The sequence below is a fragment of the Solanum pennellii genome, chromosome 11 (genome assembly GCF_001406875.1).
Source record: "Solanum pennellii chromosome 11, SPENNV200".
NCBI classification, from domain to species: domain Eukaryota; kingdom Viridiplantae; phylum Streptophyta; class Magnoliopsida; order Solanales; family Solanaceae; genus Solanum; species Solanum pennellii.
In genome coordinates, this window is record NC_028647.1 from 45,127,535 (window position 1) to 45,142,036 (window position 14,502).

A 14,502-nucleotide genomic window follows, 5' to 3' on the forward strand; every position below is an offset into this window, starting at 1 on the left:
CTATCCTGGTACCGGAACGTGGCACCCGATCCCCTAATCTCACTTCTTTCGTTCATCAAGCCTTCTTTTATACCAAGGCATCATCATTAACAAAGTAGATTAGGGTTATCTTTCAAGATTTGGGATTCATAGCTTCATCATGCTTATTTGTTCACAATTACATAATCATATTCATGCAAGCATACAATTAAGCATATAGAAGGATTTACAATACTACCAATACATATCATTCACTATTCAGAGTTTACTACGAATAGTGTGAAAAACCATAACCTACCTCCACCGAAGATTTGATTCAAGCAAGCAATTTTCCAAGCAGCGTTTCTTCTCCTCTCTCGTTCGATCGATGCTCTCTCTCTCTTTGTTCTTTCTATTTTTCTTATTCAAACCCTCTTTCTTTTACCCTAATCAGTATATAATTAAGTTTAAAAGATGACAATAGTAATCCACTAATTCACTCAAGGTTACCTCTTTTAACCCCCAAGAAATTGAGTTATTAATATTAACCCACGAAATTTATAATTATAGTAGGAATAGTCCGAAACGCCCCTTTAAAACTTAACCAGAAATCCGACCCAGACTGGGATTACGCAACCTGTGACGGCCCGTCGTGCCTGCGACGGTCCGCCCTGCAGGTCGTCGCAAAGTTCAGAGACTCAATTTCTACTAAAGAATCTGTGACGGTCCGTCACGCCTGTGACGGTCCGTCCTGCCATTCCGTCACGAAGTTCAGAGAGTCGATTTCAGTACCCAAATTTCAGAATTCTAAGTGTTATGGAACGGGACCCCCTCGACGGTCCGTCGTGCCCATGACGGTCCGTCGTGGGGTCCGTCGTATCAGCCAGTTTTTTCAGAAATAAAATCTGCTGCTCGAAACGACTAAACAGGTCGTTACATGAATTCAATACAATTTTAATGCAATTACGAAACATATCTAATATAACTTTAATACAATCGCGATACCGTTTCATAAACTTCACCTTTTTCGAGTTTCAATCTAATATTTCTCCTAAAATAAATTATAAACTTAACCAAATCCTCTTAAAATTGTGCTATAAATTTCAAAAGACATTTTCAATTACTTGTAAAAATAACCTATTCAAACTAAACACAAATTCGTAATTTTCAATTCAAAATTAAAATCTTTATAATGACCATCAATGTTGATCTATTGTTTCTATAATTTTTAAGATTTGAAATTTTAGTTGAGAACATGATATTGTACATTTTTTAAAATTTTCTAGTTCTCTTCTTATCGTGTTTTTGAATAAAATTAGTGAAATATACGCAAAAACAGATTTAAAACAATTATCTAAATGAAAATTTAAAAAAAAAAGGAAGAGAAAGAATGATACAGGATGGACAACGAAGAAAAAGAAAAAAAAAGGAAGAAGAAGAAAAAAAAAGGAGGAAGATAAAAATAGACAGGAAAAGAGGTGAAGGATTCTAAAAAATATTTGTTTAGTTACAAAATTTATAGTGACATAAATGGTAAAAATATAAAACCCATATGATTTATTTGAGAGTTCCTTCTCTCCTTACGGTTGTAGCTCCCAATTTTCTTTTTACCATTTTTTCTCAAACCATTCCGATAAAACAAAAAAAAAGAAACTGTTTTTTTTGTTTTGTTTTTATTTTTATTTTACAGATAGTGTAATGGTTTAGTTTACATATCTTTTTTGATAAAATGATAAAATCTTTTTTATTTTTATTTTTAAATCTGAAATGCTTTATGATTTAAGAGAGAATTTCTTTTTATTTTGCTTTCATTTTATTAAAAAAAATATAGAATGTTTTCCAAAATTACTTCAACATTTTCTTTGAAATGTGTTTTAGAGACCACAAAAATAAAAAAATAAATTTTAGATTAATAAATAACAATTATTAAGTACTAATTCAAAATATTTCTTAATCAGTGTCATCAAACTAATTTTAATACCTAATTGGCTCACATATAAAAAAATGCATAGTTCTATATTTTCATGGATAACTAGAAAATCATTTATACCAATGTAAGATTATATATATCATTAATCTAAATTTAATTATCAGATAGCATACATAATTCATAAAGAAAACTTTCATGTATCAAAAGTGAAAGAGTAGGATGAACCACATGAAATTTAGTGGTCAGTCATGGTGGTCACAACATGTTTGAGGTCACCCCATATATATACCACAACCTGAATCATAATTTATTGAGGAGACAATAAAGTGAAGTATTATTATATTTTCTATAAATGTTGTATTTTTTTTATTTAATAACACAACATAACGTCTTTATAGTGAAATTACTTTGATTATGCTAAATTTAGAGTCAATTTCCTAAATGGTCATCCATGTTAAGAGAATTGTCTTGAAATATCATTTATGTTTCATTTAGGACCAAAAAATCGCTCAACTATCACTATTTTCCTCCAAATATACTTGACACTTTAAAATCATCACTCTCTCCTAATTGGCATGACATGTCACTAAAGTCTTTTTTTTAATAATAGACTAATTTAATTCATTGAACCTATTTAACTAAAATAATGATCATATTATTTTTAATTTATTAAGAATAAAATTATAATTTATCCCTTTTTCGATTGTAATCAAATTAATTCCTTAAAAAGTAACATAAGGTGGATACATGAAAGAGTATCTCGGATACATTATAACATAAATCGGATACATACTATTTAGCTCGGATATATTAAAAATTAGATCATATACATAATATGTAGTTCGGATACATTAAAATGTAGCTCAAATACATTATAAAATAAATTGAATACATTAAATACCGGCTCGGATATATTAATATTTAACTCGAATACATTAAAGAAATAATAAATTTTAAATGTTTTTGGAAATAGAAGGAAATAATTAAAAATAAGAAAATATAAGACGTGTATTTTAGTAATTTTTGTATATTAAATATTGAATTAATTAAAGGATATGCAAAAGTCATTCCAACGTTTAACAAAAAAAAACATAATCACATGTAGCTTGCAGATATATACCATAATTTAATGACTTGAACTAGCAAACAAAGTCTAAATGAAGTAGACGTGATAAAAATCAAAAAGAAGATATTAAAAATAGGAAAAGTTTGATAACTAAAGTAAGATTTTCTGTTAAACGGTTTCATAAAAATGTTGTGTTGTAACATGACAAGTTCATACCTCTTTCATCTTATATTATATTATGATACTGATATGGAAATATTAATCCCATCATGAAATTAACATCAAGTGAAAAGATGAATATATCTTTGTTTCTTCTTCTTCTTTCTCTTGCGTTCTTTTCATCAATAAACGGTGCACCTACAGCTCTATGGATATTTGGTGACTCATTGGTTGATAATGGAAATAACAATTTCCTTAATACTATTGCTAAAGCAAACTACTTTCCTTATGGGATTGATTTCAGTAGAGGCCCAACTGGCAGATTTTCCAATGGCAAAACTTTTGTCGATATTCTTGGTAATTTTTCTTTTAAATATTTTGCACTCATGTCTAGAACTGTCAATATGGGTTGACTCATGCCTCATTGAGACCAATTTATATATATTTTGAAATTTAACGGGTTAGGCCGGACTAGCTTATTTTCGGTGTGAGTCAGAAAATGATCAGCCCAGCCCATAAGTATGTGGACTACTACTTTGTCGGGCCAATCTTTTTTCTTAAAAGTATGTTTGTTAAATTTTTAAAATGAAATTATAATTTAAAAATATTATCTCATGATACAATATTACATGGTGTTAACATTACCACTTATTGATTAAATTCACAAAAAAATCATCTTTATAATATTTTTTGAGTTTAATTTCAAGTAAAAAACATAAATAACTAAATAGAAATATTAAAATAATTGTTTTCCAATGATCATACTAAAACACATAAACTATGCTACGGCCTTTGTAGTGATTCCCTAAAAATTTTAATGAATTTTTATTTTAGGTAGAGTACATATTTTATAAACATATTTTTTTAAAATTTAAATTGTTGAGTTTAGACTCTTGTTATTTTTTATACTCTATTTTATTTTTATTTGGTCCACAGGTCGGCTCTATCCATATTTCTCAAGTCCAACAAATCGACAGACTTATTCAGACCGGGCTAAAAAGAATTTTCTAAAATAGGCTCCAAAAATTTTAGTCTTGCCCGATCAAATCATTGGTTAGGCCAGGCCAACCCCTATTGACGGCTATACATACTTGAAAAATCAATATGGTAACTATGTAATGTTATGGTGAAATTGCAGGAGAATTATTAGGAGTGCCTTCTCCTCCACCATTTGCGAATCCAAGCACAAGAGGTGAAAGAATCCTAGGAGGAGTAAACTATGCATCTGCTGCTGGTGGCATCCTAGATGAAACAGGCAAACACTATGTAATATTATAGATGCGCTTCTACAGTTCGTCTTCACTTCATGAAACATTAATTTTAAATAATAAACATATTCATATATTTATATATGCAGATGGATAGGTACACCTTGAGCCAACAAGTGATAAATTTTGAGAGCACATTAAGTCAATTAAGGACAATGATGAGTCCTGGTGATTTAAACACATATCTTTCAAGATCAATAGCAGTGATGGTGTTTGGAAGCAATGACTACATAAACAACTACCTCTTGCCTTCCCTTTATTCTACCAGCATCAACTACAATCCGCAACAGTTCTCAAACCTCCTTCTCAATCATTATGCTAGACAACTTGTGGTAAGCCGTGATTATTATACCTGTAGTCAAAAAATAAACAGTCAAACTGAAATGACTTGTCTGTGCAGGCGTTATATAGTGTAGGATTGAGGAAGTTCTTGATAGCTGGCGTAGGACCACTTGGATGTATTCCAAATCAGTTAGCAACAGGACAAGCACCTCCAGGAAGATGTGTTGATTATGTAAATCAGATACTTGGTAGTTTCAACGAAGGTCTCAGATCACTCGTCACCATATTGAACAACGGTAGTCATCCTGGAGCAGTTTTTGTTTATGGCAATACATATGCTGCTATTGGTGATATCTTAAACAACCCTGCTAGATATGGTATAATATAAACATTCATTTTACATGATCAAAAAGCAAAGTATCATTATAATTTAACATTTATACTATATATATACGACAGGATTTAACGTATGGGACAGAGCATGTTGTGGAGTGGGGAGAAACCAGGGACAAATAACATGTCTACCTTATCAATTTCCATGTCTAGACAGGAGCAAGTATATATTCTGGGATGCATTTCATCCGACGCAAGCCGTGGATGCAATCTTGGCACAAAGGGCATACTATGGACCTCCTTCTGATTGCTATCCCATGAATGTTCAACAAATGGCTGCTGTGAACTATTGATTATAAACTAAAATATAAACATTTTATGTTCTTTTTTATGTGTGTTTAACTTTATCGCTAAGAATGTAAACTACTACTTTTCCTAAATCATGTTCAAGATTGAATAAATCAATACGAGTCCATAATTGTGCAAGTTGATTAGAACAATAAGTTTGAAAAAAAAAAATACTTCAAGTTGAATAAAATTGTGTCACGGTCTAAATTGCTGGAACTTATTACTATATTCTTATCTAGATAGGAGAATTATCCTAACCGTCTAACCAAGTATATGAAAATTTTGACTAAAAATCTTTTAAAATATTAAGCAGATACATTTAATTTCACACCAAAATTAATGTGACAAAATACATCTTAATGTATACGCGTGTTCCACATATGAGACCTCAAATCAACCTATAACACATCTATATCCTAGAAAAGATATAGCAATAGTAGTAAAAATATGCCACACTTACTAGGATTCATCATCGGTCGACTAGGGTTAGATCATGCAACATAAAATAGAAATTACAAGAACAACATGAATAATTTGATACCATTACTAACACCCTTATTTGTCTTCAATACTCCAATGTAAGGAAAAAACTTTAATCTATCCACATCAACTAAGCATTAACCCATAATAGAAATATTAAGATAACCTAACAAACAAATATAACTAGTATAAGATCATCATGTCCACAACTACCATTCTACAATTATTATGATAATTTATAGCATTCCCATAACAGCCAACAAATTTATACAATCACAACATAATCTCTTACAGAATCTACTACATCGGCCACACAAAATCGATTAGAATACATACATCATAAATCAACACTAATTTGCAGCATTCAACTGCATGAATTTTGTATCTGACCCTAATTTCAAAAAGGATAAAACATATTGGATTAACTTTAATCTTCTTATTGAGACCTACATGAGTAAAATAGATATCAATATATCCAAATAATATGAAAGTCATAGTTTGTTTATCAGCCCTAAAAATATGGGTGTACATGACCCAGATGGATCGGGTTTTTCAACTATCAAATCAAACTATTTAAAAATTTTAAATTTATAAATCAAACTAATAAAATTTTGGACTTTTTCGAATTTTTCAACCTCGTGTTGGTTCGGGATTTTCAAATACCAAACTAAACCATTGTGTCGAATTTTTAAATTTATAAATCAAACCACACTAATAAACTTCGGATTTTTCCAAATTTTTGGAATTTCTCGGTAAAGTTTGCATACAAACATATATTAACTTGTGTTTCAAATATTTCGTTAGTCCAACCAAACCATAATTATCTAAGGTGTTTCTTAAAATAATAACAAAAATATGAGATGAGTGTTGACAATACAGAAATATTCAATAAAAAATAATAATGAAATCATCATATAAAATAAATATTATAAAGTCATAATAAAAATAATCATAATTTAAAAGTACTAAATCATGCTAAAATAAGTTTAATAAGTATTAGTTACATTAGGAGTGTGCACTATTTGGATTAAACCGAAAAACCAAACCATATCAAACCGAATTCTAATTTGGATTGGTTTTATGGATTCTTGGTTTGGTTTTGAATTTAGAATTTACTTCATTTGATTTTTCGGTTTGATTTCGGATTNATATATATATATAATTTTGTTATGTTTTTAATTATTGACATAACCGATTATTTCCGAAAAAATCCAAACGAAAAAGAGAAAAACCAAACCAAACCAAATTTATTTTGGTATGGATTGAGTTACACTTTTTCAAAACCAAAAATTGAAAACCCAAATCGAATAACATAAAACCGAACCGAAAAAACTGAATGCACACCCCTAAGTTACATTACTAAATATTTAAGGAAAATTAAAATTAGATTATCTAGTTTAAGCTAAGCCAATGTAAAACTAAAGAACAAATATTCAATATTATTGTCATCTTAGTGCTAAATTGATTTTTTTTTCATTAGTATTAATTTGATTTTGATTTGAGTTTTATTATAATTATCAATATCTATGAACTATAATATTTGTTGGACCATTCCGAATTCTAAGTTTTAAACTTGAAATAATATATTAAAAGATAAAAACTATGAAAAAGTATAAGAAATATTTTTAAATGATATCAAAGTAAATATTTTTATGTATAAAATAAAATTTTAAAATTACATATATAATGTCGGGTTGGTTTGGTCTCGAGTTATTTTTTTAGGTAAAATCAAACCAACCTAAATATAGTCGATTTTTTTTCAATACCAAACCAAATTAAACCAAATCATTAGTCGAGTTTTTTTGCAATTTAACTCAATTTACGATTTGATTCGATTTTATACACAATTGCTTGCTGCATCTGATATGTCATTCCATTCTTAATGAAATGGGGATTTAGGGTTTACGAAATCCTCCAATAATGCACACCTAATTTATGAGAATATGTTTGTTTCTATAAAACATTAATCATGTAAGCACCTAAGTTGTTCAAGCTATGCACATGTTTGACATTACTCTTGACTTGAAATGATTTACAGAAAGACTTTATATTATGAAATTTATCTCATGTCATTTGATATGGATTTCAAGGACATCATTAATCAAAAAATAGAGTGGGTAGGGTGTATAAGATTGGGTTGGTTTGAGTTTTTTAAATATCAAATCAAATAATTTGTGTCTTGTTTAAATTTATAAACCAAACCAAATTAGTAAAAATCAGATTTTTTTTCTTGTTTTTGAACCTCGGATTTTTTTCTGGTTGGTTCAGATATTTCAAATACCAAATCAAATCATTTGTATCAAATTTTAAAACTTTAAATAAAATTAAACTAATAAACCTTGGATTTTTTCGGGATTTTAAATTTTTCCAGTAAAGTATTTTGCGAGCTATTGCATAGGAGCGGAGTTTTACCCTGTGCGCACCCAAAAGGGTAGCGGCTGCACGGGTTTCTCTTGTCGTAAAAAAAAAACATATAATCAACTTCTACTCCAGATATTTCTTTATTCCAATCAAAATACAACTATCTACGGTGTTTCTTAAGAAATAACAGAAAATATGAGATGGGTGATGACACTAAAATATTCAATAATAATAATGAAATCATATAAAATAAATACTGCAAATTGATAAAACATAATGAAAATGATTATAATATAAAAATACTAAATCATGCTAAAATAAGTCTAATAAATATTAATGACATGATTTAAACATTAACGAAAAATAAATTTAAGTTTTGTATTTTAAATGTCTAAACTAATGTAAAACTAAAGAACAAATATTCAACATTATTGTCATTCTTAGTATTGAACTAATTTATTTTGTTCGCATTAGTATTGATTTGATTTTGAATTGAACTTTATTAGAGTACTAACATCTATGGATTATAAGCCTTTATTGGACCACTCAAAATTCCAAGTCTTAAAAGAACTTGAAAAAATATGTTAAAATATACAAATTATGAAAATCTATAAGTAATATTTAGAAATTACATCAAAATAAATATTTTTATGTATAAAATAAATTTAAAAAATTATATAATGTCGGGTTAATTTGATCTTGGGTTGACTTATTTTAATTAAAACCACACCAACCCAAGTATCATAAAAAAAATTTCCAATACCACACAAAGTTAAACCAAATCATTGATAGAATTTCTTTTATTTGACTCAATTTGTGGTTCAATTCAATTTTTGATTCGATTTTGAGCACCGGTAAATCTCTTTCTTCTACTTTGTGTCTTCGCATGTCAATCTCAATATTTGATAATTGTGATACTCCTACTTCACTTGCAAATGTTTTTACAGTCAATTTTTAGAAAATTATTAAAATTTGCTACAAGAAAATGTTTTCCAAGGACAAATTTTTCATCCAAAGAGGGAAATGTCTTTCCTCACTTGCAACTAAGTTAAATTTTAGCTTCACAATATTTACTCTTAACAGTTGAGACATTTTATCAAAGCTTAATCCACATGTTTGTCTCTAAAACAGTCAATTTGCTTATAATACTGTTAATCTTTACTCTTCAATATAGAAAAAAATGTGTTATAGAAAAGTCATGTAGGTGGATGGAGTCTCAAATTCCCATTTCAATGGATACTTACCATTTCAAAATACAACCACGCACAGCTATAGACACTTGTCTTTAGTTAACTTTTGCACGCTAATTAGTATATGAAATATTAAACCAAAAATAAAATAAAATAATCACAAGCAACTCTTCATTTAATGTTTCTAAAGAATCACTTGCAGATTCACACTACGACCACCAACCCACCCACAGAAGAGAAAAAAGAATTGCACCTATATGATACAGACATTTCCATTCTCATTACATTACAAGTGAACAGAATAGATAGTTTTTGTGAAACTCTGCAGCAATTCTCAGTACTCACTCACTTTTCGATGCCCTGCTGCATATATTGTATCAAATCATACCCAGCAGTCGTCCACTTATTGTATGCGTCACTACATGCACGAATCATGTAATTGGCTGCTTCACGCTCACTCATCTCAGGATGAAATCTCTTCCGAAGATTTCCTATAGGGTCACCCCTACTAAAGCAAGGTAATCCACTATCTAGCATCATCAAAACTGTATTTATAATACCATCCATGTAGCGACGTGCAGCGAGGTAACCCTTGACACACAAGCTGGAAAACAATCAATCCAGTCTTAGCTTAAGAAAAAAGAAAATAATACCTAAAGGACAGTGCAAATGGCCCAAAGAAGACCACTGACCTTACAAACAGGTGCCATGTCTCGCTTTTCATTGCTCCAGATGGGTCGATTAATTGGGTCATCTCATGACTCAGCTTGAAGTGAGCACTTTCAAATCTCATATTTCCACCAGGAGAAATTTCCAGGATAAAACCAAAGTCAATATGGACAAGCCTACCAGCACTGCGGAACAATGTGAAGAAGACATTCATAAGCTGAATCGATATTACCAGACCAGTAATGATACGCTTGAAAAGATGTCTATTTGCTTCTTTTGGGCATCCAAAAGTATGTGTCTATATCATAAACTCCTGCACAAGAAAATCTGCACCACCCCATGTGGAAACATCACTTTCAAAAGGCATAACACAATAGACACTTTAAGTTTGTCTCAACTTACAACTAAGTACTCCAATTTGAGGTTGCACATCTAGACACCCCAACTCATCTCCATTCGTGTCAGTTGAACACTCCAACTTACAAAATGGTCATCTAGACACCTCCAAAATTTATGTGTTGCATCAGTGTTGGTGTGCCTAGATGTGCATTACTAAAGTTGGAGCCTTTAGTTGCCAGGTGAGGCCAAGTAAAGGTATCTATCAAAGTATTATGCCTTAAGAAAAGAGGATTGTACAGCTATAAAGTGAAATTAATTCACATTATTTGGTCTTTGGTGTTTAATAGACTCATTTAAAAACAGGTTTATTCAACAATCAAAGCAAGTTAGAGACACCATTAACCATCAAGATATATAAAATACAAGGCTAGTTGAGCTTGCCTAATGACACATAATGTTTCACGTGAGTCTCCTAGTAGACATTGCAAAATGCAAATATCACACAGCAAAGGCAAGTATATAACCAAATCTTTAGTATACAACTTGTAACTTCCAAGTACAATAGTTGCCTGTTGGTTGGATATTGCACATTATCTTAAATCATCAACAAATGTGTATCAGCAATCTTACAGTAGACAAATGTTTTGAGTTCCTATGCTTTCTTAATCACAGCCTTCATACCAATTTTCAAACAATATCCAAAATAGAACCAGACTTTTGGACACATCACTGACATGTAAGCTAGAATACATAGTGAGGAAACTGCAGATTGTGTTAATCAATTAGCATGATTTTAGAAGACTTCATTTTTCAAACGTAGTTACTGGAATAGAATATTCCCTTTGATTGTTATCTTTTGTCTTTTACTAATTAGTTATAGGATTCATTGTATAAAAATTCCTTCCCATGGGATGTAAGATACACAAAAATACAAGAATCATAAAGTCCCAGCAAAGCTACTTATCAATGATCTATAGATTCCAAATAACAATAACAGAATTAGAAGAAGTCTTTCTTCTAAAAATCATCAAATTAAGATCCATCCCAGTTCTTGGTTTCTGATGTTGAGCCCCCAGATTTTGTAGTCAGTTTGAAGACTTGGGCATGCAAGGGGGTTTAATTGTCTCACATTAGTGGGATGTAAGTTTCTTGGTCTTGGGCAATCCCCACCTCATGAGCTATTTACTTGGGTTGAGTTAGGGCCAATGTCTATTTCAAGCGTATTAGAAACTAGTGATAATAAAGTAGTAGTACTTTTGCAATTATTCATTTTGAAGTATGAGGATCCTACTCATTGATATTTTGCTTGAAAATAGATGTTTTGTTACTTTTATTGATTGTTGTACTAGGGTGACTTGGGGTGTATCTGCTAATGGACAAAAGTGAGGTCTTCTGTCATTTCATAAGATAATTTGAACTCAATTTGATGTTAAGATTAAAATCTTGCAAACTAACAACGACACATGATACAGGGATAAATGATTTGGTGTTTATGTGAAATTCAATGAGATAATCCATCATACTAGTTGTCACTATACTAGAACACAAAATGGAGTTGCTAACAGAAAAAATTGGCATTTGTTAAAAGTGGTAAAATCTGTAATGTTCCATGAATCTACCAAGATCTTGTTCTAGTTATTGCCTATCTTATCAATAGCATGAAACTTAAAACCCTCCATTTTCAGATACCTCTAGAGGCTTTAAAGGATGTGAACATATATAACAGAACTAAGGAATAGGGACAAAAGTACCCCTAACGTATGGAAAATGGTTCCCAGATACCCTCCGTCCAACTATTCGTCTAAAAATACTCCCAACCTATTTTTATTTTTTTTGCTCAAGGATTACCCCTCAAACTAACACCCTAAACTTGACGGTCTTTTCCTATTTAAAAAACGCACATGACTTATTATGATGGGCCACATATATTATTTAATTTTAAAATTAAAGTCGCCCACTTTGAAATCCAACCCATTGATATGATGATGTTTAAGAGATGTATATACATCCATATACACTGCCGTATAATATTCATACAATGTACGAGTTCATCTTCCTAAAAGAATTGAATGTTTTTTTCAATTTCAACAACTCAAATCTCCTCTAAACATTCCAAAATTTTAGATATGAGTTCCTCTCGATGTTTCAAGTCTTTTGAATATTATTTGCTCACAACAATTCACATTCAGGTCAAATTTAAAAATTAAAGCTTCAAAGCTCTTCAATAGCAGATTACAATAGACATCAACTTAAATCTTCCTCTAAACAATTCATATTTTATATATGAGTTTCTGTTAATGTTTCAATTCTTTTGCTATACTATTCACTCGAAATGATTCACATTTCCGGTAAGTCAAATTTTAAAATTTAGGACAGTGTTGGACAAGGACGATAAATGGGGGTTTTGCTCAAAATTGATTCTTGTTTGTTCTTCTTGTTTTGCTGTAAGTATTGTTTAAGTTGAAACTTTATGATAAAATTACCAAGAAAGACGTAAAAGAAATTAAACAAAGAACAAAGGAAAACAATGGAGAAAATAAGAAAACAGAGAAGAATGATGCAAAAACAAAGAGGAAAATAAGATTACATGGCTATGTCTATTAATAAAGTACTCTCTCTGTCCCATTTCATGTGTCACCCTTTCCTTTTGACTCTGCCCCGAAAAGAATCTCACCTTACTATAATTAGAAACAATTTCACTTTAAAATTCTTCTTATACCCCTAGTGAAATCCCAGCCACAAATATCTAAGGATTGGTTTACACCACAAGTTTCAAAAGTCTTCCTTTCTTTATTAAACACCATACCAAGTCAAAGGGTGTCACACAAAATGGGGCGGAGGGAGTAATAATTAGACCATTTTTTGTTATAATAATGACTGAAGGGTCATTTTATTCAATTCTCCCTTGTTTAAATGAAAAGGGCCCAGAATTTAATTTAAACAGCGGGGCTGGTCCAAAAGTCCTAAACAAAACCCCACTTTGTTTACTTAGAGGGTGTTTGGATTAGCTTAAAAGTTAGTTAAATCTACTTTTAAGTCAGTCTTTGACTTCTGGAAGTGTTTGGCAAATGTAAAAGTAACTTATAATAAGTCAAAAATGACTTAAAATAACTTTGTTTGACAAGGTTAAAAATAAGTCTAAAATGACTTAAATTAAGTTAAAAACCAAAAATAGGCCTCCCCCTACTTTTTACTTTTTGACTTAAAAACTACTCTATTTAAAGCCAATCCAGACGGGCTCTTACCCTTTCACCAACTTTGTGCACGGATTTTCCTTATTTTGAGGTGGTCTTTAATTTAATCCCTCAAATCGTTGGTCTTCAATTTTTTACTTTGTTTCCCATTTATGAAAAATTATTTGGCAAAATACCCTTAACTATGACCTAATTTCGCGAGGCAAAAGTTTAAAAAACTTTAGCCTGGTTGACAAAGATTTTAGAGAACTTAACCTCTATCAGCATATGCTCGCATGAATAAGTTATGCTTTGTAAGGCATAGCTTGTGTCTTGTGATTTTTTTTTTCAAAAGCTTAGAGAATCTTTGCCTTGTCGAGCAATGGTTTAGAGAACTCTATAAGATTTTCATCATATTTAGCTTAAATATTTTTGTGCGCGCATTCTCATAATTATGCCGTGTGTTTTTAAATATAAAAGTTTATTTATCTTATTTAGCTTTAAAATGAAAAATTCATCTTAGGTTTGTTACAGTAAAAGAGATTTTATTTCACTTAAGCAAATATCACTCATATATTGTAAAATATTAAAGTTATCTTCATTTAAATTTATATATAAAATATATATTTTCAAGTGATTAAAAAAATTTTTAATTAAAAATATGTAATTCAATAGTGAAGTGAACATTTTAAGAGAAATAAAAATATAAATAAACATAAGATTAGTCAAATAAATCAACCTATAATATATTCAGAAATAAAATTATATTAGTATACTTTAATTTTTTAATGGAGAAATATATAATCATAAAAATAATGAGTAGTGAAGGTTGGGAATGTTATTATAAATGGTATTAAAATTATTTGAATTTACATGTATGTAAAAGTGATGTATAAAAGAGGATTTAAGAAGGTATTTTTGTTATTTTACATTTTTACCGCGGGAT

At 30.1% G+C, this 14,502-nt stretch overlaps 2 protein-coding genes across 3 annotated transcripts in view; one reads left to right on the forward strand and one right to left on the reverse strand.

Annotated features, from left to right (window-relative positions):
* The first annotated feature begins 3,187 nt into the window (after window positions 1-3,187).
* On the forward strand, window positions 3,188-5,482 carry LOC107004232 (GDSL esterase/lipase At1g71250). Its single transcript, XM_015202467.2, has 5 exons — window positions 3,188-3,470; window positions 4,252-4,379; window positions 4,471-4,713; window positions 4,782-5,040; window positions 5,123-5,482. The coding sequence occupies exons 1-5, from the start codon at window positions 3,224-3,226 to the stop codon at window positions 5,347-5,349; spliced, it is 1,104 nt and encodes a 367-aa protein (XP_015057953.2). The 5' UTR covers window positions 3,188-3,223; the 3' UTR covers window positions 5,350-5,482.
* A 3,910-nt stretch (window positions 5,483-9,392) lies between these two features.
* LOC107004530 (phosphatidylinositol 4-kinase alpha 1) overlaps window positions 9,393-14,502 on the reverse strand; it is a 42,712-nt gene continuing 37,602 nt past the window's right edge. Inside the window, exons 25-26 of one of the 2 annotated variants that reach the window (XM_015202746.2) lie at window positions 10,068-10,229; window positions 9,393-9,979 (exon numbers count right to left, since the gene is read on the reverse strand). In XM_015202746.2, the coding sequence (XP_015058232.1) occupies window positions 9,721-9,979; window positions 10,068-10,229 (421 nt within the window). In that variant the 3' untranslated portion in view covers window positions 9,393-9,720. The other variant, XM_027913105.1, reaches the window with a different exon arrangement.

Coding starts and splice junctions, on each gene's coding strand:
- LOC107004232 (XM_015202467.2), top strand. CDS start 3,224: ATGAAATTAACATCAAGTGAAAAGATGAATATATCTTTGTTTCTTCTT. Junction 4,714..4,781: donor ATTATGCTAGACAACTTGTG/GTAAGCCGTGAT, acceptor TTGTCTGTGCAG/GCGTTATATAGTGTAGGATT. Junction 5,041..5,122: donor AAACAACCCTGCTAGATATG/GTATAATATAAA, acceptor TATATACGACAG/GATTTAACGTATGGGACAGA.